The sequence below is a fragment of the Gallus gallus genome, chromosome 2 (genome assembly GCF_016699485.2).
Source record: "Gallus gallus isolate bGalGal1 chromosome 2, bGalGal1.mat.broiler.GRCg7b, whole genome shotgun sequence".
In the NCBI taxonomy this organism is placed as follows: Eukaryota; Metazoa; Chordata; class Aves; order Galliformes; family Phasianidae; genus Gallus; species Gallus gallus.
This window is the reverse complement of record NC_052533.1, coordinates 62,036,573-62,063,691: the sequence shown is the minus strand read 5'-3', so window position 1 is coordinate 62,063,691 and position 27,119 is coordinate 62,036,573. Positions and strand designations below refer to the sequence as shown.

General features: G+C 39.1%; 1 protein-coding gene across 20 annotated transcripts in view; it reads left to right on the top strand.

The window, feature by feature from the left end:
• Positions 1-27,119, top strand: part of PHACTR1 (phosphatase and actin regulator 1) — a 296,609-nt gene that overhangs the window by 201,552 nt on the left and 67,938 nt on the right. For all 20 annotated transcript variants that reach the window (NM_001389383.2, NM_001389382.2, XM_046917540.1 and 17 more), the window contains one exon: positions 22,513-22,593. In NM_001389383.2, coding sequence (NP_001376312.1) covers positions 22,513-22,593 — 81 coding nt within the window. The remainder of the gene's footprint in view (positions 1-22,512; positions 22,594-27,119) is intronic.

Genomic DNA, 27,119 nt, shown 5'->3' with positions numbered 1-27,119 from the left:
TTTAAGTTTCCCCAGCAAGCTTTCTATTTTGCTTGTACATTTAAAGATGGCATTTATAGTGTTTTCAAAATGATCCTGAAGTGTTTGCTTCCTGAAGCAAATTAATTTAAAAGGGAAACATTTTTTTCAGTTCAGAAGATTTCATTTTGCAACCCATAAGATTTTGAGTTGAGTCTGGCACTATTTTTTTGGAGATAGATGTGGAGGTGCTGCTTTTTAGTTATTGGTGAGCTTTTTGGATGGAACTTAGGATGTTACCAGAGTAACCACTAAAGGAGTACAATCAGTGCCTTCATCTTCAGGGTACCATAAAAATCTAAACTAAGATAAATGCTATCAGTTGGGAGTAGTAGTAAAAATATGAGTTCTTTTCCTATTTTCTAAACAAGTGAGTGGTTTCTGTATTGTGCAGTGTTTGTTTTGTGTAGGGCTGCAAGATCTGTGGGGTAAAGAGGTACTTCATCTTCCAGCATTAGCTGCCCAAGGATCAGGAAACCTTATCCACAGATCAAGCACCAAACACAGATGTGGGGTTTGTCTTCGATTTCCAAGAGGAATAATACCTGAGAGAGATGTTAAGACACCACTCTAATGGTTGAGCTCTTTGATCATCTGCAACAGAAGCCAGTGTTGAAATGCAAATGATGTCTTAATTATAGTACAGCATCTCGCAGGATAGGGGATTTGAGTTGTTCTGTAATTTTTCGACCAGTAAAAAAACCTTATGAAACTTCACAAGAATGGAGGAGCCTGACAAAAATAAGAGTACTCAAGCACAGATTTAGCAGAACAGCTAAGCACTTACTTTGCTTGAAAAACTTACTTTGCCTGTTCTCCAGTCCCCCTCTCTGTAGTTACTGCATATTTCCAGGGACTGAAGGAAAGGACTCAAAATATGAGAAAGGAAAATCTTTCTGAAAAAGTACAAATTCAGCAAAGTGAACAAACAGTGATTCATCTTGGCTATGGTTGTCTATCCTGGTAAGAAGATACTGGCTCACTTGGGATTTGATAATTTTGTTTGGATACAATCAGCCCTTGAGTTACTCATTCACTTGTCAAGTTCCAAAGCTGCAGGGTTTTTGCAGATTAAAGGAAGTGTTTTATTGTGCTCATAGAAACTGGCTTAAGGAAGTGTTTTTCAGTAAAACACTGGAAGAATGGTATTCTAAAATAAGAAGAAGAAATTAAAAAACACACACAGAAACAGAGCCTATTGTGGTACTGCAGAAAATATCACCTCTCCTCCTTAGGAAACATGGTTAAAAGGCTGCTGGTGTTGATAGTAAAAGGAAGGCTGGCCTTATACCAGGCTTTACTTAACCCATAATTAAGTTAGTGGGATGTGAACAACTCATTCTTACTATTTTTGTACCACTTACCAATAACGTGAAATGGGCAGACTTCTGGTTCTCTTCTGTAAAAACTTGAGAGTTATCAATAAGCCACAGACAATGAACATCCACCAGTGGCAGTGCTCTTTATTTGTTATGTAGAACAATGCTACAGCATGCAGTTCCATTTGAATATGAGGAGATTTAGGGGTCTACCGCAGTGAAAATAGTAAAATATTCCTATTGGTACATTGTCCTGAAGGAAAATACCCTTATTTATATATTTATGTATTCGTAGTTTCTAGAAAGTTAAATTCTGTCTTGTTTTCTTAGATGTATTTGGGGAAAGGCTAGGAGAAGTTTCTTGCATTATCAAGCTATTTGCATTGCAGACATGGTAAACCAATGAATTCCATCAAGGGCAAATTCATAAATAATCAATATTCCCACAAACAAGTTTAGCTCATTTGAGCTGCATTTGCCAGCAGGGAGTACAGCTTTGTCACAGGGAGCCATAGGAAAGAGCTTGCGCAGAGGAATTAGCTGTGCGGTCACCTAGGTGGACACAGCTGGATTATGATATGAGGTCTGTGCCTCTCCAGAGGGGCATGCTGGTTTTGCTTGTATGGTATAGTGAAGGTTAAGTTCTTTGTATTTATTTATTTTGAGCCTCGCAGTTTTCATGCTTTCTAGGAGAATCAGCAGAGATGTGGAAAGTGTTACTAATTGGCCACAAGGTCCACTGTATTCTGTGAATGTAAATTATTGCATTACCACGTGTCAATAAGAAAAGTCACACTGATAAAGATCATACTAAAGGAAAGCAGGCATTAACGTTAGGAATTTTCACAAGAACGAGCACACACAAGAACCAGTGTTAGGATTGAGTTCCACCCTGAGCAATTCTCTTACCCTTTTCCTTTCATACTTCCCTGTGCATTTTCAACTCATTACTTGTTTTTTGTGCTTTTTTTTCCTGCATTCCCTCAAGAGCTCTCTGTGTGACTAGCACATCACAATTATTGCTTTCCACCTCTGCACTGGCTGCATTTCAGGGGTGGCTGAGTAATCTGTTTATGTAGACTCAGGATGTATTACCCTCTTCCTGATGAAAGATGTAATACCAAAAGCAATTTTAATGTGACAATTGATATTTTTTTAGTTTGATTTGGTTGTCAGAGCCTGTACCTAATGCTTATGTTACTGTAATTGCTCTTCTTATAGCATACCAGGCCTAAATAAAGGGATAGAGCAGAATGCAATCAAAAAGTCACTTGGAAAAAAATGCCTCTTCTTTATGAAGAATGTGGAAAATCAAACGCATCATAGAACTTCCTTTGAGCTCTGCTGTCTGAACTTCAGTAGAAGTAACCTACAATGGGAGGAGGACTTCAATTTCCATTTACATGAAGATGGAGATTATTATGCATGTATATCTGCATTTTCTCCTGTATTAAAAATGCAGATCTTATCTGCCCTGGAAGACGCTTATCCTGAATAATTCAAATTGTCCTCTCAAGAACAGAGTGGCAAAAAAAGTGTTTCCAAATCTGCTCAAAGATTTTTCTTAGTAGCATCAATTAGACACGTACAATTCATTCTTTGAGGAAAGTGAGCAGTTTTATCAAATCCAATAGCACTACACAACAAATATCATTTCAGTCCCCCAATTCATTAAGAAATCCAGTGATAAACAAACATTTCTTTGTATGATATTTCTGAGATGAAATAACAACAGTATGGAAATAGCGATCATTTCTATGTCTTTTAAGACCCTTTTGTGCCAAAGAAGAAAAAAGCAAATAGGGCAAGCAACGGCAATAGTTAAGAAAACAATAAGAGAGAGAAAGGGAGGGGGGAGATTCTACCCCTTAATTTTTTTTTTAACTGTGAACTTCCACCATTGTTTAAAGTAATTTAAGTAAAAATATAGATACCCCGCTGCATCAGTTTGCGTCCACAGTAAGCACATGAACTTTAGGGAAAGTTTATCTTAGATTCTAATAGGTATAATAAGAGCACGATTTGGTTCTGTGATTGTAGTAATTAGTTACCTAAATAATGCCTTTATTTTTACTCCTGGAAAAAAAAAAATCAGAACTGACTATAATATGTTGAGATGGAAGGAAGCCAGCTGGCATGTCCATATCTATCCATTGACTTTATAAATACACTGTTGTTAAATAATTTTGTGCAAATATAGAATCATAATTATTTAATTATCTCCTGCTTTTTGCCAAGGCAGTAAGCCTGTTGTGAATATGCCTCATTCAACTCAGTATGTAAAACTGGCTGGATATTTTCCTAAGCAATACCTAACAGTCACACCTGCCTGACTCCCCTTCAGTGTCTAAAAGACAAGATAAAGAACAATATAGCTCCAAACTATTCAAATTAATGCTAAGATTTTAAGTCCTCAGGGTTTTTCTACATAAGCATTGCACAGGAGATGCTTGCAAGAAGAGCCCACCTAGTAACTGCTTGGGCTTTTATACATTCATCTCCTTCACCGTTTGCCTTTGGCTTTCTCTCACACACAGCCTGCAAAACCTTAATATGTCATCTGAATCCCAGTGAAAAAGAAAATCTGTTTTCAAGTTTCTACATTTTTCTGCTGTTTGTTGTTGTTGCTGTTGTTTTAATCTTTTAATAACTTTTCATTCTGCTTCGTGGCTAAGCCTGTATTTCTGTGGTTGACGTCAGTTTGCATTTATAAATTATCAGATATCTCAAAGCAGTCTAGAAATGTTGCCCATATTCATGGACGTGTCTAGACTGTTTGGCTAAGCTAGGCTACATGGAAATTGCAAATACTACGGCATTAACCTTTCATTTATTTTTAACTATTACTCATTAAATAAACAAAGAAACAGGAAAAAAAATGACAAATGACAACTACCTGCTACTGTCCAGCAAACAAATCTAATCCCAAAAGGAAGAGAGGCTTCTCAAAGTTCTGATGTTCTTGAGAGTCAGTTTCAGTTAGTTTTCTTAGTCTAGCTGGGCGTCTAGGGAGTTTCCATAGACCTCAGTGGGAGAGGCATCTGAAGACATATTCCAGGGCAGAGACCCAGGTTCATAGTAAGTTCCTGCTAACCTATATTGTTTACAATAGGAAGTACTATAATCCACTTCTCCAGTTTAAAAAGAAAAAAAAAAAAAGTTTTCCTGAATCTTTCCATAAACTTAAAATCCAACAGACCTTTGTATTTCATATAAGCAGGTGAAATATATGACTTCAGTTATTTTCCTATTAGAAAGCCTCCATGCTTTCTGGTCCTCTTTCCTTGTCCAGTCATGTAAGGGTGCATGATATCTTAGGAGGGACATAAGTCTTCTACTTTCCAAGTTGTAACTTCAGTGAGTTATGAGTTGTGTTAATCAATATATCTGTAATTAGGAGAAGAATTGTCTAAACTTGTGATTTTGAGATTTACAAAATACCTGGTTGCTTCCGTTGACCTAGAAGTATCTAGACCATTGATTCTCAAGCAGTTGTTTCTCACACTTGTGAAGACCACATTCTCAAGGTTCTCTTTTATGAGAAAAAAATAGCACATAAAAATAAGTGTCATGATCCCAATTAAATGTTTACAGAATCAGGACTGTATCAAGTCTCACCCATTCTAGTAGATTTCAGTGCTAAAGATGTTACTCCTTCATTGCTGCAGTAGAAAAATCAGGAAACTGCTACTCGAGTTCATGAAAATTGCACATCTGTGTCATCTCACAGATTAGATCAGTGAGTCATAATAGTCATATCCATTTTCAGGAGTTGATTGATAACTGCAGATAAAAGATCTTATAAGAAGTAATTTCCTGGCCAAGCCATGCTAGGCATTTGTTGTTCACACCACATGTTTGTCAATGTTGGTCCTAAAAATTTTCACTGATGATTTTGTAACTCCTCCATCAAATTGCTTGTTCTGCTGCATGACTTCCCTTATTGCTAAAGCAGCTAGAGTGTCTTACTCACAAACTAGGCTTAAATCGAATGCATCTGAATGAGTGATCAGAAGCAGCTAGCATGGGTTTATGAAAGCTGAGGGAAGGTGAAAAAGCAGTGAATGTTGTCTACCTGGATGTTAGTAAAGCCTTTGACAGTCTTCCACATGGTCATCTTCTCAAGAGGCTCATGGCTTGGACAGGTGTACAGTTTGCTGGCTGGATGGCCAGGCCCAGAGTGTCCTAGTGAATGGAGTTAAATCCAGTTGGCAACTGGTCGCAAGTGGCATTCCCCACAGCTCAGGCTCGGGGCCAGTTTTTATCACATTTATCATTGGACTTGATGGGAGAATCAAGCATATCCTCGATAAGTTTGCAGACAATACCAAGTTGAATGGTTGGACTATATGGTCTTGGAGGTCTTTTCCAAGATTGGTCATTCTGTGATTCTAAGTTAGGATAGGCTGTCCATGTACTTGAGAGTAGGAAGGCTGTGCAGATGGATCTAGATAGGCTAGATTGATGGGACACGTCCAGTTGCTTGATGTTCAAGAAGGGTAAATGCCAGATGCTGCACTTGGGTCATAAAAACACTATGCAGAAGTATGGGCTTGGAGAAGAATGGCTGGAAAGCCGCCCAGCAAAAAAGGACCTGAGGGTGCTGGTTGACAGCTGGCTGAACTTGAGCTATCTGCGTGCCCAGGTAGCCAGTGGCAGCCTGGCCTGCATCAAATTTCTGTGTGTCCAGCAGGACTATAAAATTGACTATCCCCTTGTACATTGTACTGGTGAGACAGCACCTTGAATACTTTGTTAATCTTTGGGCCCCTCACTACAAAGATTTCGAATTGCTTGAATGTGTGCAGAGAAGAGCAACAAAGGGGCTAGAAAATGTGGTTTTGTGACGACTGACTGAGAGAGCTGAGGTTGTTCAGTCTGAAGAAAAGGAGGTTGAAGGAAGACCTCATTGCTCTCTTAGAACTACCTGATGGGAGATTGCAGCAAGAAGTGTGTCACGCACTTTTCTTGGGTGTGAAGTGATAGACAGTGAGAAAATGACCTCAAGTTGTGCCAAGAGTGGTTTAGATTGGGCATTGAGGAAAATTTCCTCACAGGAAGGGTAGTCAAACACTGGAATAGGCTGCTCAGGGTTGAGTCCCCATCCCTGGAGATGTTTAAGAGATGTATGGATGTGTTGCTAAAGAACAGGGTTTAGTGATAGAACACAGTAGGTCAGGTTAATGGTTGGACTTGGTGATCTTGAAGATCTTTTCCAATGTAAATGATTCTATGACTCCAAATTTGGCTTAACTAAAATTTGGGTAAATCATGGTTTTATTTAGCATGCAGAAGTGAAAAGTAGACAGTACATGTCTTATGCCCAGCCTTCATGGGGAGATGGGAGATGAGTAGTCTCTCGGCTGACCGACATAGAGAAGGAAATTTCTAAACCAGATGTGTTTTCAGTGTTTAAGTTTGTTTAATTGCTTGCTAAGCAGAACTATTTAACACATACAAACAAAATCAGTTTATCAGCAAGAGGATTCACATCAAATAGCCTAATTGGCAAGCTACCACTTCAGCAGCAGTGATTTATAAAGGTGAAATAAGTAGGTAAGACAGCAGGTGATTGGGTTTTTTGTTTGCTTTGTTTGGTTTTGCCTTGTTAAGTAGCTGATGTGAGTTCCTTTCAGAACATCAGAGTGAGTCAGGATTGGGCATACTATTATTTCAACTATACTTATACAAAACGAAGATCTTTCCATTCCAGTATCTTTGAACTCAGAAGGTCTATTGGTAATAAAACCACTCAGTGGTTGGCCAATCAGTCAGTATAAATCCACTGATATTCTGAGGCTCTACAATCCACAGTTAGTCCACCAAAGCTATCTTTATCGTCTTAGTAAACTTCAGTTCCAGGATACTTGTCTGGTGTTTAAAAAAAATATATCAAAAGATGGAACAGGTATCTTGGAAGTACAATTCTGATATCACTCATTCAGCTATGCTCAGAGAGGGGAAGAAATTTTGTTTGGCAAGCGGATGCTTCTCACTTTCCCTTAACGCTTCTCACTTTCCATTCTTTTTTCAGAATTCATCAACTTAGCTTTAAACAGCAATACATAAGAGAGCATTTAGCTTAGTATTTAGTTCAGTCAAGCTTTAAAAAGTCTGTTTCTTCATAAAAGCCTAATTTGGGGAATTTATATTTTTTTTTAATGTAGGCCAATTGCTTCGTGCTACTGAGGCAGAAAAGGCAAAGATTTACTAATGTCATTTTCCAAGTGTACACAGTGGCTGTAGGAAGGCAGCCTCATTACACACAATCAGTTGTGCAGTTCTCATTACACAATCGAGTTACACTTTGTAGTGCCAGCCAGCCCTACAGCAGAATACAGCATAATGCAAGCAAGTTATGTTGTAAACTGGTACACTGGGAATTTTATTTTTGTCTACTTTGTCCTTCTTCCCTCGGAGAAGTTACCTGAAATGTGCAGTTCGATACTTGCCTTTTAAAAAATTATGTCAAGGGGATAATTCTAGCTACTCTTCATGCAGACACTTGAACACCTGTTTCTCCTTCATTTATCTGCCAAGGAATATTAGTTCAGGATAACACCCACTGATTTCATGTACTGCTATTTTGTTTTGCCTCGTAGTAACAAAGGTGAATAACATAAGTGACTTCTCTAAAGGCAAAATTATATTTAACAAAATCAGGAGATACATAGGCTATATGATAACCTTACTGTAGCATGAGGCTAAATTTAAGATGCTATCGTATGTACCTGTCATGTTTCTTCATAGTGCATCGTCTGAAATGTGCACCACTCCCATATTCTCTGAGCCTGCTCTTTACTGTGTCAAATTCAAAAATCTTGTAGTTAACCAGTTTCAAGCAACCTTGCAATATTTGAAGATTATCAGTGTCATCCTTTCCTGCTGTTTATTCCTCATTTGCAATTATAATAATCTGTGATATTTCAACCATCTCCACAGCAACTAATTATGATGGCAGAAATAGACTGACATCTATTGCTATTATGCAACAGAAATAACTTTTACAAAAATAAATCATCCCAATCTTCCTAGTGTAAAAATAATAATAATAATAATAATAGTAATAATAATAAAACAGGATAAATTGGAAACAGAAAAATATTTAGGTAGATTTAATCAGGGTGTTGTATTATTTCTTCACTTACGTCTGAATTTTGAGTTTACTTGATGAATATTTTAATGTATTTATAACTACCTGATGGCATTTTGATAGTGTTCTGAAAAATATTTGAAGGTAACATCAACTTGCATCAAACTTGAAATTGTGCATGGAACAGTGATTTGCAGCTTCTCTCTATCTCTTCTGTGAAGCATTAGGCTGCAGAGCAGCTTGGCTTTATTTTCCTTTGTTACCGGAAGCCATCTATAGTGGGGTCGTTACCCTACCTTAGGCAGAATTTCAGATTTCAGGTTTGCATTCCATTGACGCTTTTCATACTGCACTGTCAAAATGCAATCAATAATAATAAAGATTTGTCCAACATGAAACACAGTGCAAATAAATAAATAAATAAATAACAACAAAAATCCTCACTCAGCTTTCTCAGGAATTAATGAATAAAAATTGTGAAGCCTGCAAGAAACTGTGATGAAAATGTATCCTAAACTTGGCTGACACAATAGCTAGCATGCTACTTTTGCAACTAACACTACCCAGGCAGTGAAAGCTGAATCCATTTTTGTAATTCTAGATGCCAGTATGTTGAACACTGTATTTCTTAACAGGACTGATTTAATCATGCAAGAAAAATCCCCTGACAGGCATAGTAAGGAGATAAAATTCAAATTCCTTTCAATTGCAAATTAGATGCCTTTGCACGTTCCCAACAGTTAGGTAATTGAATACACTGTAGTTTTGTGTGTTAAGATCAAGAGTGTTTTCTCCTGATTCATTAAACACATCCTTTAAAGAAAAATGTGGTCGAAGTGAGACATAGTAGATCAAACCAAAGTCTGTGTAGTCCACTATCTTTCTCCAGTCAACAGTTAGATTTAGTATAAGCAGCCATTCAGTATGTAAAGGTGGGCTGTAGGAAAGGAGGAAACAGACTCTTTAGCAGGGTCTGTTGTGATAGGACAAGGGGAAATGGTTTCAAACTAAAAGAGGGGAGATTTAGTTTGGATATAAGGAAGAAGTTTTATACAATAAGGGTGGTGAGGCACTGGAACAGGTTATCCAGAGAGGTGGTGGATGCCCTGTCCCTGGAGACGTTCAAGGTCAGGCTGGACAGAGCTCTGAGCAACAGAATGGAGCTGTAGGTGTCCCTGTTCATTGCAGGAGAGTTGGACTAGATGGCCTTTAAGGGTCCCTTCTAACTCAAAACGATTCTATGATTCTATGAATATGTTAGAAACAGGGTGAGTCTGTACTTATCTATCCTCTCACGTACCAAATCACATCCTGACACTCATTCGAAATTCATTAGATGAAAGTTGTATCCGGGCCCCCAGATCTAAAAGTCACCTGTGGACTTATTGTGCGTTATTATTTAAATAATGTTATTTTAACCCAGTTACACTTTTGGCCTTAATGGATGTCACTTCCCAGCTAATTCCGCAAGAGAAAAATACACTGCACTTTTTTTTTCTTTTTTCACATGTATCCAGACAATTTTGTTTGGTGCTCCTTATTTCTTGCATTTTACAAGTTCTGTTACAAACCTCCGTTGTATTCCCAATTAGCAGCCCATTTCCCAGAGTAAAGAGCTCTGTTTTGCACTGTTTGCTCTAGCATGGCCTGTGGTCTCAAGGGCAGGCAGTGCAGACTGACTTGCTTCTCTGTGTTGTTATTTCTCCTCATCTGGAGCAATGGGATGTGAGCAGGGTGAATGAGAGCAGGAGCTCCTGCTGCTGCCACAGGTAGTCCCAGAGCAAAAGCCCTTCTGCAATGAGTTTTCAGTTATTAGTGGATCCAGAACAGTGCACAGCCCATGCGGATGCTTTAGAGAGCCAAAGGAACCATGTCTGGTGCATCTCCCCCCACTGCATAGAGTATGTGTACTGATGCTGGTTTGTAGCCCAATTTCTCCTTCAAGGGAACTATCTGGTTCATACAGAACACAGCCAACGTGACTGCTACTATGCACTTTTGTGAATGTCATGATACAGAATCACAGGATCACAGCATCACAGAATCACAGAATGGCCTGAGTTGGGAGGGACCTCAAGGATCATGAATCTCCTACCGCCCCTGCCACAGGCAGGGCCACAAACCTCCCCATTTAATACTAGACCAGGCTGCCCAGAGCCCCATTCAACCTGGCACCTGGTTCCAGAACCTTGATATAAAAGATGACACAAAAAATACAGCTTCACCATAATTGTTTATTAAGATAGCCTATCCCTTTAATGTGTCTTCTTCCTTTTTCTCCATACCTAGTTTCGTTCTACTGTGTCTTTTTGGCAATTGACAATCAGACAGGCATTAGCCATAGCACAGAGGAGATATATTTATTTCCTAATAATTCCTGATTTCTGTTTCCCGTTTTTCTTTTTTTTTTTCTTTTTCTTTTTTCCTACACTTTCCAAGCACAGTCGTTTAGGGGAGATGACTATTAGCTATCACTGTGTGTGTACACTTAGTGCAGACTTCTCCCAAATGTGTTTTGTTTGCTTTTATCAATGTTGAGTTTTTTCACTTGTCATTTAGTATCATAAGATCTTTTGTGGCTCTTTACAGTCAACTTAATTTGGCCACAGTCAGCAAATGTTGTCTTCTTCCTATTGCTGCCCTTTCTACAATTAATCTTTGTGTAGAGGAGAGCAGGGCCTACCACATCTCTCTGTTATATGTATGGGACATTCCTCCTCACATTCTAAATGTTATTAATCCTCTGGGGGACACTCATACTCATCTTATGCAATTTTTATTGTTTTAATGACTTTAACAGAAGGTTTTGGAACTCCAGAAGCACTACATGGAGCAGAGCATTCATTCATTAACTTCTTTGAGCTTCTCACCTCAAGCCCAGGATGATTCTTCTTTCATTTCTATTCTGTTCTAGGTCTCCTATTTTTAGGTTTATCCTGTGTAGTTTTTCCTAGACTGGTGGTATGGAAACCAAGCTCAATAGTCTGTAATTCCTAAGCAACTCTTCACAATAACAACTTTTTTATCTTATCTAGGTTATATGCCACATAATATCCTTCTGGACTGCTGCTTTTAACCTTAGGTCATCTATGAATCTAACAATTCTGCGTTTGATTTTCTACATTTTTAACAGATACACTTTATTAGTCTCTAGGCAGTCAGGACCCTTGAACTGGAATTCTGAGATACCAGACTTCAATTCTACCCTTCTTTTATCTAATGTTATCTACCTTTGTAATGTGATGGCCCTGTAAGAAATGTGTCTAGGCTATTATTGTATCTCCTTCGCTGTCCTTCCTGCATATCCATCTCCAAATTTGCCTCTTATATCAGTACTTAAGTTCAGAAATGTTATTGTCTAAACTCTTCGGCATCTTCAGCTCTGTTTCTCCATCCCAAACAAGAACTGTAACTATGCTTTTGCAGACAAAAAAAAACACTAAAATGATAACTAAAACTTAGTGTAAAAATGCTGTATTTTCTCAAGATCACTTCAGCATCGTATTTGCTAGAGAGGAAAATAAAACCATTTTATCATTGATGGACGTTAAAAATATTAACTCCTACTTAAAAAATGGAACAATTCATGCTGCTAGGCAGGACGGTGCATGCAAATTCTCATGAAGCTATTCTGAATTCATGACTGTAGCTGAGATCCCAATCTCCTCCTCCTTTTTTGATCTTTTGTTTCTGGAGGGCTGTCTTGTATTGTGGAAAGTTTCCCTCCATATGGGAAAGTTATGTTTTTAGCCAAAGCAGATCAAGACAATCAAAGGCAAACAATCAGACCAAGCCTCTAAATATGCTAAATATACTGAAATGACAAATGAATGACATTACTTGAACAACTTTCAGCTTCCAAAACAGGAAGTAGACCACACTATTGCAATAAGAGACTGGTGTTAAAGATAAATAAATACATAAAACTTGGTTTTATTTCAGCATTGAATCTGCTATGTACTGACCAACTAGTGCTGTTGCACAAGCTAGAAATATCATCCAAAGATAATTGCTGGATGATATGACAGCTGCAATTTGGGAATTTTCATATTTTGAAGGAAGTGTCTGTTGCTCTGTGATTCAGTCATGCCTATAATCAAGTCTTAAATGAATGATTTCCTGTCTAGTTCCTAACAGAGCTCTGTGTTGAAGGGATGTTGGCAGTTCATTCTCATAACAAATGTATTTTTAATTTGTGTGATCTTAGTTGACATTTTCTGGGTGTAAAAAAGGTTAGTGATGGTCTCCCAGAAGCATTTGATATCTTAACAACTTCTCTCTCAAAAAGGTGCTAAGACAATTTTGGATTCAAATAGGTAGTTTTAGTTCCAAGCTGTGCTTTGTACTATGTGTTTTAAATAGGTGTACATATTGACATAGATATACAACAATCCAAACTACCCATCTGCTTTGTGTGTCTATTTGGGAGTCTGCATTGTACTCATCATTCCAATATAAATGAAGAATTCTTTCCTAAACTGTAATTTACAGCAGCAGCAGCATGTGTGCAAACAAACACTTTGGGGCATCATTTTGTGCTGGTATTTTTAATGTTATCTCAAATCCCTATTAGGTGAGATAGGAATTTGTAGTTGATAAAGCTGTCTCTATAGCCAAAGTGAAATTTCATTAAGGAGTAAGGCACTATTTTCGCACATCTGTCTGTGGGTACCAGGCAATTTGTGTTGGGAAAGTTATAGCTGTAAGGTAAATCCAAGCTGTAAAATGAACTGCACAACATTTTGCTGTTAGTATAAGAAGAGCTGTGTTGCTTGTCTTGCTGATTGCAGCTGTTTCTTCTATCAGCACCGTGATCCTCCCACATGGCAAACAAGGGGACCAGACGCTGGCCAGTAGTTTGGTTGTCATCTCCCAGGAGTCAGTCCAAGCAATCATCTTCCCTTCCTACCAATCCGCTGCAGTTGTTCTGGTTTTGTCTTGATATTTTTCCCCATTGTTTCTGCACCAAGAAAACTGACTTCTTCATCCTCTAAACGTTACACTGTATAATCCAGTTTCCTGACATCTGCCAAACTTGCTTCTGTATTATCTACTTTGTATTATGCCATCTGGATGCACTGTCTGATGAGGAGCAAATCCAAAAGCAGCAGCTTGCCTGGTTATTTATATCCCATGTGTAAACTATTCTGAAGATAATTCTTTTAACTGCAGAAAGTCACTTGAGTTGTATTATTCAAGCAGTGACCACCACGTGGATGATTTGGTTTTTGCTCTGAGGAAAGTGCCTTCAACTATTAGGTAGAGGAACATTGCAAAAAGGCATTTCTGCCATTGCAAATGACACTGCAGATCCCTAACAGCTGTATCAACTGAGTGGGTACCATCTTGGAGCAAAGGAAGCACGCTTCAGAAATCTCACCTGGCAGCTCCCTGATTTGCCTATAGCATAGCTGTTGTTTCTTATACTGCAGAGATCTGAGACTGGGAGGTGCCTAAAGCAAGCTGAGTTACTTTAAAAAAGCAGCCATTCTTTGAGCTGTGTAGCTGCTGCTGTTCCTACAAATTTCCTTCTTTATAATAATTTCAGATGACAGTACCAGTCTTATCTGGTAGCAAAAAAAACCCACATTCTTAGTTTAGTTGATGCTACAACTTCTGCGTGTTCGTTATAGGGCAGAAGCCTGTAGGAGAAACCATGATTTCATTGACTTGTGATTCATCTGAAGACACAGGTGGATATTCTATCATTGTGTCAGCTGCCTTCTGCTGGCAGTTAGGACACAGCTTCATTTCAGTTAGAACAATGGTGGTAATAGCCATACTCAATTTATCTTTAGCTAATTAGGATGAAGTAGGAATTCAGCGTGGGCTCTTAAAGCCTGCCAGGTTTCTTACTTGGATGAAAATCATCAAAGAAGGCAGTACCACCCCCTTCCATACTGTTTTTGATGCCTAAATTATATATATTCAGAATTCCCAGGATATGGCATTCTGTGCTGTAATCACACTGTAATTGTAGGGCAGGTGTTCTTTAATATATGCCGTGTTACGTTCTTGCTAGTTTCTTTAAATAAGCCACAGAAGCACATTTTTCATTAAGTGATGTGGAAGCAATGCATTTTGGTGATTCAACTTTCCAGTTCTAGTATAGGAATGCCTTCCTTGCACAAGGAATGCCTTTTCTTCTTCTTCTTTTTTATTTTTTTGCAACATATTCTGGTCAGCTTTCTGAATACTTTCTAGCTTTCTCTACATTCCTACTCAAGTGTGACAAGAAAACCAATTATGTACGAAGAGAGTTGTCCTGGTTTCAGCTGGGACAGAGCTGATTTTCTTCAAAGTGTCTAGTACAACTGGGCTTTGGAAAAAAAAAACCAATGTTGATTACACACTGATGTTTCAGTTGTTGCTGAGCAGCGCTGTACAGAGACGAGGATGTTTCAGTTTTCAGTTTCTCATTCTGCCCTGCCAGCAATGGGGCTGGGGGTGCACAAGAACCTGGGAGGGGACAGAACCCGGACAGCTGACCTGAACTGGCCAAAGGGATATCCCATACCACATGGTACTGTGTGAACAAACTATAAAACCAGTTGGCTAGGCAGTCTGTTGCTGTTTGGGGTCTGGCTGGACATTGGTCAATGGGTAGTGAGTAGGTCAGCAGTTGCTTTGTGCATCCATTGCTTTGTGAGTGTATGTGTACATATATATATATATGTGAGTGTGTTTATATATATTTATTGTTATTTCTTCTTTTTCTGTCTTTGTAAATAGTTTTTTAATGGTTTTTTACAAGTTCTACTTTTTTTTCTTGATTCTCTCCCCCATCCCACTGGAAGGGTGGGCAGTGAGTGAAAGGCTGTGTGCTGTTCCACTGCTTGCCAAATTAAACCACAATAAGGGTGAAAATGCAGGTCTTTTCAAAATACTATTCATAGACTATCAAATTACATTGACCAAGTGCTTTGCTTATTAGCTGAGCAGCTGGGGACAGTACCATTTTTCTTTTGGATGCCTAGGGACTTGTTTTCTTCTCACTTCCATTCTCTGATATATTTTTTCAAGCCGTTTGGTATATTTGTTAAGATCCTTTATTTTAGCTCCTGTTTTCATGCATTCATCTTATTACAGACTAGCTCTGTTGAGCCTGTGAAATCCATTATGTTGGGTTTCTTTGGATCTAGTTGAAGTCTAGTACTTTTCCTAGGAAAGTAGCTTCTTTTATTGATTTTTTTTAACTCATTTTATATATGAAAAATACACAGTCCATCTGTTCTTGAATGAGATTTCTGATTTCTTTGGTTCAATTCCTTCTTTAATTATATTAGAGGGAATCATTCAAATATTATTTCTCTGGCTTTCCTTGCATTTACTTAATTTGGGTTTGTCCACTGACTGCGTTTCTGATTTCTACTACTGTTTTGTGATCTTTGCTTATTGTGGTTTGCAGCACCTTGATTAGCTCCTGTAACTCTATGTTTACAGTTTTGACCTTGAAATCCTTTTATCCTGAGCCTGTCCTCTGACAGTTTACTTCATAAGTAGTAACGATCAGTATAAATCTAGTTTTCTTAAGGTTGATTTCACCTTTTCTGCAGTTTTACTTTCATCAGATTCCATCAGTAAGGAGGAAATAATTCATTTTTCATCTGTAGCCAACAGTTCTGACAACTGTTATACCTTCTAAACCTTTCTAGTTAGTAATTGGAAATTTGAGGTTTGAGCCTGCATTCCCTAAGCAATGTGAACATTCCTACTGTGTAAATTCAATGGCTAGGCTATAGCAAATGACATTTGTCCATGCTCCTAGTCCAGTGCTTCTTATAGGAGATGGATTGGTGTCTTGAGTTTGTCTAAATGTAAGTGGAAGCAATATGCCCTAGTATAATCTCTGTGTTTTAGGTAATCATAGTCTAAAATAAATCCTTTTGTACTTTCAGTACTAAAAATAAAATAAAATGAATAGTTTGTTTTGGCTTTGGGCCTCTTTTTCCTGTTATTTTATTTGTATTAATTATAGATTAAAAAATAGTGCATCTAGAAGGATCATTTTGTAGCCTAGTGCATAGGCCACTGGCTACACAATGATTGCTGTTAATTATTTGCAAATGATCAAGTAGGTGATGAGCTGAGTTGTTTCAACTTGTCTGTACCTCCCTTTGCCACTTCTTTGCTTCTCTAGTGGTTTTAGTTACTCATCCAGTGGGGTATCGATACTGTTCCTATTTTATTAGTCTTATAGCACCTACCACAGAAGTTTTCCAAATGGGATTGAAAGGGATTGATTTTGTCAACACGAAGATTCACCTGATTTGGAGAGATATTTATAGTATTTTAATTTTTTAAGAAATCAAGCTTAACTTTTAGTACCCTCACATTTTTTTTCCAACCGACGTTCACTTATTTGTGATCTCATATAATGGAAGTGCTTGGCTACAATCAGAACAGGAAATTCGTAGGTGGACATCAGACAAACAGATGCTTCTAATCCCTTCTAGGTAGTTAGTCGAGACAGATTTTGTAGACAGTACTGTTACAGGAAAACCCAGGCTGAGACTACAGAGACCCAAAACTTTTGTAAGAAACTTCAAATCTCAGATACTCGGAAACCTGTTGAGATAGTTTTCCCCTTCCTTCAGGCTCCAGGAGATATACTCATGTTATAAGCAAAAAAAAAAAAAAAAAAAAAAAAAAAAAAAAAAAAAAAAGTATTTAGGGCTAAGCAAAGCAAAACAGTTATTTCATCCAAGCTATGTTTTGGCATCAGTCAAACCTCAAGCTCACAGCAGTGATGCTACAAATATTGAATCAATCCTAAAATTAATAGGACTCTGTATGTGCTGGCACACCTGTGTTTTCCTCAACTTTGTCTGAGTCTTTTGTCTATATCTTTCATAAAATGTTGTTCTTCTGTCAATTTTGATTTCAAGATTGAATTCAGTCCTAATTTTGTGCTTCTCCAGCTTAGCTGCTGACCATTAGCTCACTTTGCAGTCTGGAAAGAATAACAGGCATTTCCAAGGTGCACTTTAGCGTGTTTTAGATGCTACATTAGGCTGCAGTCAATCATGCCTGAGAATTGCTCTTACTGTATAAGGGGGCCAACTTAGAATCAGAAGCTCACGCTGTATTAAATTAACAGGTGAATCCTGCTCTGTTTGATTATCAAGAAAGTCTACATAGGTAGAAGAGTTTCAGTATGATGCAACATGTTATGATAGATAATCATAGAATCACCAAGACTGGAAAAGACCTGCGAGATCATCCAGTCCAACCATCTACCTACCACCAATATTTCCCCACTAAACCACATCCCTCAGTACAACATCTAAACATTTCTTGAACACCTCCAGGGATGGTGACTCCACCACCTCTCTGGGCAGCCTCTTCCAGTGCCTGACAACTCTTTTGGAGAATTTTTCCTAACATCCAACCCAAATCTCCCCTGGAGCTTTTGTCCTTCCCTTTTGTCCTATTGCTAGTTACGCAGGAGAAGAGGCCAGCCTCCACTTCATCACAACCTCCTTTCAGGTCACTGTAGAGGGCAGTAAGGTCTCCCCTGAGCCTCCTCTTCTCCAGACTAAACAATCCCAGCTCCCTCAGACACTCCTCGTAAGGTTTGTGCTCCAGACCCTTCACCAGCTTCATTGCCCTTCTCTGGACACACTCCAGAGCCTCAGTGTCTTTCTTGTAGTGAGGGGCCCAAAACTGAACAGGCAGTACTCAAGGTGCGGCCTCACCAGTGCTGAGTACAGAGGGATGGTTATTTCCTTGCTCCACCTGCCTATGCTATTTCCATTACAAGCCAGGATGCCATTGGTCTTCTTGGCCACCTGAGCACACTGCTGGCTCACGTTCAGCCAAGCATCAACCAACACCCCCAGGTCCATTTCCTCTACACGTAATCCACTGCACCTGGAAAATTCTCCTTTGCAAATCTAAAGGAAATTGATGATAGTTTTTCTTAACATTGCAAAATTATTGGTTCAGTTGTTTCTAGTTATTCAGAACTGAAACATTAGCAAAGCAATTTTTAACCTACTGAATTCAAATCTAATTGACACACCAGGAAGCTCCTCCTCTGTGCTTCATTCATAGCTAATGATCTTTGCTTCCTTAAATCATCATGAAGATTATAATGACCTTTGAAAGGAAGAACTCATGCAAAGCAGCCCCCAGTGCTCTTTAGGCTAAAGGGCAACCTCAGAAGAAAACAGGGTTAAGAGTCTGCTGGCTAGCACTGACATGGGTTTTAGTTTTGATTGCCAGATAAATAGAAAGGGTAGGACTTGTGCGTTTAGTCCACCCCTTGGTTTAAACAGCAACGTGACAAGTTGTGTGAAGGGGAGATGCATGTTGAAACAGTTCACCTGAGAAGTCTTGGTCCTGGGGGGAAGAACGGCGGGACAGAAAGGTCAAATATCCTGACTACATAAATGCCTCTTTGGCTGCTTAATGGAACGGCAGAGGCATTTGGCACAAAGGCAGCAGCATGCTTCACCTTCTCAGCTGGAGAAATGGCCCACGAGCACTGTCATTGTGGAGCACAGCAGATTATTAGAGGAATAAAGACAAAACTGTACTTGATTTCCGGAATGGAGGGGCTGGAAATCCTCGTGACCCTGTCAGGGCTTTACTGTTCTTAATGGGTCTGCCACAGAGAAGAGCTGTGTTTGAACAGTGGAGGGGTGCTGCTCCTGGGGGAAGAGTTCAAAAACACTAGCTCAGGAACATTAATAAAAATATTTCCCACTGTTTATTCATCAGAACTTGAAAGTAATAGCTACTGCAGAGCTCAGTGGCAAAATCTGTACGTTTGTGTCATAAAATACAGACATCTCACTTCTAGAAGCTGGTAACAGTATTTATTGGAAAACGGATGAATTTGTTAAGATAACCAGTCTCTGGTATAAGCAGTCCCCATAAAGAGGGCTTAATGCTTATTTCTAATCTCCTGGAAGATTGTACAAATGAACAAAATGAGGTTAATCACCAAGGAAAATCACCAATGAAGCAATACATCTTTTGTTAAGTATTAATTATATTTTATTAGTTCCCATCACAGAACGTAAAGGGGTTCTCGTGAATCGAGGATTAATTCAGAGGTTCTTTATTTATGCTCTACTGTGAATGGATCCCTTCTCAATTGAAAGTGAATGAATTTGTTCTGTATCAGCTTTCTGCTTGAAAATAAAATCCTTCGTAAAAGAGCTGGCAATCATTGTCAGAGAAATCCGGGCAGAGTGAATCATTTGATTGTACAAGCTGTTAGAGCCTAATGAGTTCTGCATCTTAGATACTTTATGTTGGGTTTTTTTTTTTCACTTGATCCTGCAGTAGCATAGCAGTTTACGCATTTAAATGTGCAAGACTTGTTCGGGAGGAAGATTTGTAATGAGAGAAAGCAGCGTGTTCCATCGTTTTAGTATAGCGTCTGTTATTATCATTCAGTGCTGCTCTTAGCCCAGCATGCCCTTCCTCTAAATATCTTATTAATTAAACTGGCTTAGTAGGAAAATAATTAATACTTTCAGTTCTATGCCTACTTAGAAAGGATTTGGAAACTGAAAAAAAGATTGCTTTCGTCTAAGCTTCAAACTGGCGTGGTTTGATTTGGGTTATGGAGGGTTTGATTTTCTTTTTGCCATTCTGGATTAGAAACAGATTACAACTAAAAGGGGATGTCTGAAAGAACCTATGTATTTAGTCTTCTGAAAATTTAGATAGACTGCTAGGTGGACTGCAAAATAATCTGTGTTTCTGAGAATTCTTGCCCTGTATTTGAGTATGTTGCTCAGTGATAGTTTTGGGAAAGTTACTCCTCTGCTTCTGCATAATATCCAGGTGGCCCTGGTTAGGATTCAGACCCCAGAAGTATTACTGGATTTCTTACTGCTGCTTTTATAATGTGATGGGAGTGGCTGGCTGTGAAGTCAGCAGTAATTCTGCTGCATTACTACATAGCTGACTGTTCACAAAGCAAAAGGGTGGGATGAGGAATGCAAGTGGGTCCCAGCGCCTGTGCAAAATGACAGACACTTTCATGTCCTCAGTGGTTGACTTTGATGACTTGATCTACACACCCCATGGGGTCTGTACCTTTTGCTGGCCATTCTCACCTGGCTTATTTGTGTAGGGTATATGAAAACCCAGCATTTCGTATGGAAATCTATCTACTTGTATGCAACATATGGTAATATTCCTGCAATCGTGCTCAGACTTGTATGTAGAGCGTGAATCTGTTACTTTGCTATTTCTGGTGAAGTTCAGAAATAGAAGAATTTGCCTCTCTCTTTGTTTTGTGAAGAGTGCTTCTGACCTATGGACAGAAGCTGCTCCTTTGCTGCTGGTTTGCCCTGCTTAATTGCCCTCCAGCCAACACAAGCTGAGTGCTCTACTCTGTTTGCATTAAGGGGAAATTACTGTTTCCCGGACTTATTGGAAAAGGTGTTAAGTAAGGCCAAACTAGTCTTTAAAGACAGGATTTTAATGACCTGTGTGGCAGGAGAAAGCTGAAGGGTTAGCTGTAGCTCGTTTTGACTTTTTCTTTTGGAGGGACTGATGGTGGCTGTTCTTAGAGAAGAAGCTTTAAATGCCATACCAGAACAAGGCTGCTTGGATGCAAGGAAAAGACAGATGGACGGCCAGTCTACAAGGCAGCTCCGCAGGCTCATTGTTGGAGGGTTTATCTGTCAAAAGCATATTAGAAATCTAAGTTCTGTTGAAAGGCAGTTAGGTGCCTAAAGCACTTCTTAAACTGGGCTGTTACATTAGAAGCCTCAGCAGTAAAACTGTACCACGCAGCTGGCTGATGGGGCTTGTACTGCCATCATTGTGATTGGTATGGAAGCTCAGAGGGCGTGTTCAGAAGAAAGCAGGGGTTTTATTAGCTATAGATTGTGTCTGCTGGCTTTCTTAGTCCTAAAGAATACATGTTCAAAGCTGATTTTAAAAACGGAGAAATCTAAATTTATATTATGGACCTGAGTGCTTTTTAAATCAGCGCTGCCTTGTTCATGCTAAGCCACTCGTATCTAACAGCAAATAAATTGCAGTGAATGCAGTGTGTCAGTGTAAGCACGGCTAATTCACCAAGTGTATTGTGTCCCTCTGGGAACAGCAAACAGCCAGCAGTGTCGGAAGAGGTTACATCCTCATGTTTTCAGGGGCAGAGTGTTTTGGAGCCCCTTTTGCTTTAAATCTGCCTTGGGCAGACTGAAGAAGCAAAGTCCCAGTTCATCTGTGTGTGCATCTGCGCTGTGTCTGATAGGGGAGCATATGGCAGAAGCGATTCGCCCTTAACTGTGCCTCTTTTTTGGCAAGCACGAGCTTGTTTCTCACAGAGCACACACAGACACACACAGCCCCTCCTGCACATCACTTCTCGTGCCCCTTGCTTGCTGCCTTTCAGCAGTTTGCCTGAATCCATGTCCTTTGTGATGTTTTGGTTAATTGGACATAGTTTTAATTACTGCTGAACTAAACAAACATGAAATTTCTATCTGTAATCTTGCTGCCCCAGTGACCACAGTCTCCAAGCAGCAAATACAGGACCCAGACTTGTCGAGACCTGGTGTTAAATTACTGTCATGGAGTGTCATTTGTTTGTACTTATATTGGGGAAAACACCCCTCCAGGGAGAAGACTCCATTAAACAGCTCATATTTGGCACTATCCCAAACGTCTTGCTCTACTCTCATTGGAGTTAGTGGCAAACCAGCCTTGTCTTCAGGGCACCAGCAGTGCCAGTCCTCTTCCATGGACAGTGAACAATACACAGTCACATCTTTCATTCTCCGTGATCTTTCGCATTACCTTCTTTTTTACCTTTCTCTCACTAGCTTCTGCATTATTTTTTTGTTCTCTCTTTACTGTTTCTACTTACTCATGACCCAAGCAAGAAACGCTTGGGTCATGTATCCAAACTGGGCAACAGGAATTGAGACATGCCCTCAAATGAGTCAGTCTATAGACATTTCTATCAGTATCAGCCTTATTTCAAGAGCAAGGAGGTTCTGTGGGCTTTTGGCACACTCATTTGTCACTTAGTGTGAGTGGAGAAAAAGCATTTTAAAACATTTCCTTTCTTTTCTGTTAATAATCACCTTTCTCCTTCACTTTCAGCTTTGGAAAGAAAGATATCAATGAGGCAAAGCAGAGAGGAGCTTATAAAACGAGGAGTGCTAAAGGAAATTTTTGATAAAGGTAAGCGTTCTTCTTTTCACAGTGTTAAATTGACATCCCATATAGTTTTATGGCCAGATCTCTCTTTGTCATAATATTAAGAACCAGGAATACCATCTGGAATGGCAGAACCATACAGAATAAGGTCTCCAAACATCTCTTGGTGGATCTTGCAAATAAGCTTGAAAGCTAATCAGAAATGTAAAGCAGTAAATTATAAATCACAACACTGTGCAGTAGTCACCTGCTGTAAAACAGCAAGGCATCCAGACTGAGGGGAGATGGAATGGGTTTGTGCATGCATTTATTATCTCTGGTTGAGTCACTGTAGGATTAATGGTTGTGGAAAAGAGAAATGTTTGTAACATCTGGGGTCGTGTGATGAGCATAGAACTTGAAACAACTCAGAATATGTAATAATAATGTTTCCCCATTCAGAATTATTCATTTGTTGAGTTGGTGATGTATTACTTATGCAAAACACCATTATTTTACACAGGTAGCATAACGAATAATTGATATTTATTACATATTTGTGAGTATTTAACTCCAGCTTTTATTTGTTTGCTGCTTCTCTTGTCAGTAACTAAGGCAATTAATTAAGCAAATTGTATTAAGGCATGCCAAGGTTGCATTTTAATTTCAGTAGAACTTAGGTATGTGCTTTGATGCCTCATTAATTCCAAGTCTAGAATTGTTTAACAGTGCCACAACAAAACATGGTAAAAGTCAATTGAAGTTATAAACTTCCAGAGTTTTTCTAAGTAGGATCTATCTTATAAAATCTGGGCCATTTAAATCTACTTTGATCTAGCTTGTTGGGAAAGAAGAGATGATGTAAAAATTTACTAACCCAAAGAAAATCAATGTGTGGCTTGTGATTACTTACCTATTCTAGATACTTTTTAATCCTTTAAGAATGCCTGAGCTCTCACTATGGCTAGCCATCTTAAAAGTCATCCTAGAAGCAGAGCAGAGGGGAAGATAGTTGTGTAGAAGTATAGCCGTGGCGATCTCATATGATGTAAGAATATAAGTAAGGCAAAACGTGTAGAGGAAAAGTAACATTTTCTTCACTGATATAACAGGACAAGCATAGTTCTCATAAAGGGTATTATATCTCGCTGCAAATCTTAAGCAGAAATAACATTTCCTTGTACTTCCTGATAGCTAATATACAATACTTCATGGAAGCGCTGCACTTCATAGCAGAAAGCTTTATTTGATGGTTGTTTCTGTACTTTCTATACCAAGAAGCATCTTGCACAGACAACAGGCACAGCCGTAATGCTAAATCTCTGTCTGCCTTTCCAAAGAGGAGACCAAACCTGGGGAGTGATTATTTTGCCTTTTTCTTTCTTAAACAGATTCAAGAAAACTATATGGACTGACATAAGTACAGACATTCTGAAATTGCAGTGCACTTAGTATTATTTTATCATCTATGCTGAAGAAAACCAGCATTAGACAGCCACTTTGTTCTCCTGTTGTCTAGAGTGACACTCTGACCTGTTTGCTTTGGGATTTACTGGCTTTTTAGGTGACTGTGTCATCCAGCGGGTGAGAGTTAACAGAGCGCAGTAAGTCACATTGTTCGCACATAGAAGAGTCACTGCATTCCAGCTGCTATTTTTGGGAAACAATAAATGCTTTTATTATTTCGTGACCCTCACCCTTAAACTGTTCAGGTGAAACCACTCTAGACTGAAGTGCAGGGAGCTCATTTCTTGGCAGGGTCCAGACTCATGCCCAAATAACTTTCCACTCTTTTATAGGTTCTGTAACTTGAATCTTCTGAAAATGTAGGCAAAGGCTACTGTACTTTTGTTTTTAAAAGTACACTGTATTTTGTTCACATACAGTGTACTTTTAGAAAAACAGTGCATTGAAGAAGTATCTGATTAGATGCCTTCTGTTCTAATAGTCTGCGGACTGGCAGAGCCAAGAGCTCAGACACAGAGATGAATAGGTTTGATTTATCACATAAATTGTAACCATTTCAAAAGCGACTGTCTTTAGAATTGCCCAGTGTGCTACGATACCAGTCAAAGAATTAAACATACTGGTACTATTTTGATACCTCTTCTTTCATCTGAGCATTAACAAGTTTTCCTGTAGTGAGAAATTTCTGAATGTGTATACTGATTGTTTTCTTCAGAGATAATAATACAGTGATACCTGAAGGAAGCATGGGTGATCTTCATCTTTGTGTTTTTGTACTGTCTATCTGAACAAAATGAGGTTTTAAAATTCATATTTCAAATTACCTAAATCCTGTCCGGATTTGAAAATGTTCTGTGAATGATAAACCACAAACAACAGAGCTTAGTGTTCCATCACCTAGGCATGGATGTGCCCCACCTTTCTACCCTTAACTATCAAGAATAATTTCCTAGTTGTTTTTACTAGAGAGCCAGCCAGTACTGAAGAAGACAACTAAAAATGGGAAGTAACATGGGATGTAGAATTCTCCGTATCATTTTGACTTCCTTAGTCATTTATCTGTGGAAGGAGCTCACGAGCTTGACATTTTTCAGTCATATGAGAAGTTCTCTATTCCAAAGTGTTCAGAATCAAAAGATATCGCGATAAGGCAGGCAGAGCTCCAAAGAAATCAAACAAGAAGACTGGTCTGTACCAGCTAGGCACTGTCCACATGCAAAGTGGGCTGCTTCACGCTAAGTCAATTTCAAGAAGTACCCAAAAGTGAATCTGGTGAATGAGTTCCTGAGTACAAATCATGCTTAATCATAGAATCATAGATAGAATCATAAAGGTTGGAAAAGACCTCCCTTCATCACATCCACTAAGCTACACCACATCTACATGTTTCTTGAACACCTCCGGGGATGGTGACTGCACTGCTCCCCAGGGAAGCCTGTTCCAATGTTTGATCACTCTTTCTGAAAATAATTTTTTTCCTAATATTCAACCTGAACCTCCACAGCACAATTTGAGGCTGTTCCCTCTCATCCTATCTCTCGTTACCTGGCAGAAGAGGTCAACCTACACCTCTCTACAATCATCTTTCAGGTCTCTGTAGAGATCTAGGTCTCCCCTGAGCCTCCTCTTCTCCAGACTAAGCAATCTCAATTCCCTCAGCTGCTCCTCGTAAGACTTGTGTTCCAGACCCTTCTCAGCTTCACTGCATTTCTCTGGGCACACTCCAGGGCCTCGATGTCTTTCTCATAGTGAGGGGCTCAGTACTGAGCACAGTTCAAGGTGTGGCCTCACCAGCGATGGGTACAGGAGGCTAATTTCTTCACTAGTGCTATTGGCTATAGTATTACTGATACAAATCAGAATGCTGTTGGCCTTCTTGGCCAAGGTGATCTGCTCCATAACCTTCTCTGATACCGAGGTCAGGCTGACAGGCCTGTCATTCCCCAGATCCTCCTTACGACCCTTTTTGAAAATGGGAGTCACGTTGACAAGTGTCCAGTCATCTGGTACCTTCCCACTTGACCAGGACTGTTGATAAATGTTGAGCTGCTTTTTGCCAGCTCCCTGGGTACCCTGGAGTAGATTCCATCTGGCCACGTGAACTTGTGATAGTATAAGAATTACACTGAGCTGACAGCTCAAACCCTCATCCTTCAGTAGATAAGACTGGTGCTGGTTGAGCAGTCTAGCTGCTAGGCCAAACAAGCTCCCAGGGTCCACCTCCTTTGAATGTATCATCTCCGCATTTCTGAGCCTTCACCCCATATTGTTATTTTCATATGCAAAGGTGAACCAGCAAGTCTGAGTAGAGTTTTCTACATTGGAGAATTTTCTGAGGTTCTGCTTCTTCTGTGGCTCTTGATCAGCAGGGCAGCGTCCTTCATGTGCTCATTTTGCTGCAGAGCTCATGTTGTTCACTTTGGTCCCTTCCAGGTGCAACTGCCTCGCACTCTGCCTGCTTTATCAAAAAACCTCATGCATTTAGGGAAAGTCTCCAGTTAGAAGCAGCAGGCTCTGCGAAAACACAGCAAATGATTTATCAAGCATGAGAACAAAAGATTATGTTATCAATGTGCAAAATTAACTTTAAACTCTTAGCCAGTTCCTTAAAACTAATTGATTCATCCATATACATCATAATTGCATTACTAGAATTCTTTTCATTTGTATGTCAGCTAACTAAAATAGCTTTTAGTGCTTTAAAAATAGCAATTAATTTGCCTTTTATATCTGATTGTCAAGCATGCCTCTGATCCAGGATTAATTCACACTGAGAGATTCTTCACTCTACAAATGATGATTTTATCTGTCTTTGATCTGTTTTCTGTGTTTTAGCAGCTCCCTGTATAGCTTTAAGCAAGCTCAGATTTAGGGTATGTGTTTCAGTCATAATTCTGTGTCATGTCTGATCATTTCAGTCAAATCTGAGGATAATTTTTAGAGTCTAGATGAAGATTAGAGATATTCAGAGGGAAGATTAAAATAGATTATGCTGTCAGTACAGAGAACTGTCATGCTTGTTATGATAAAAAATAGAAGTCAAAACTTTATCTCACATTTTGCTTCTTCTACCAAAAAAAAAGAGCAGGTGATTTGAATACTGT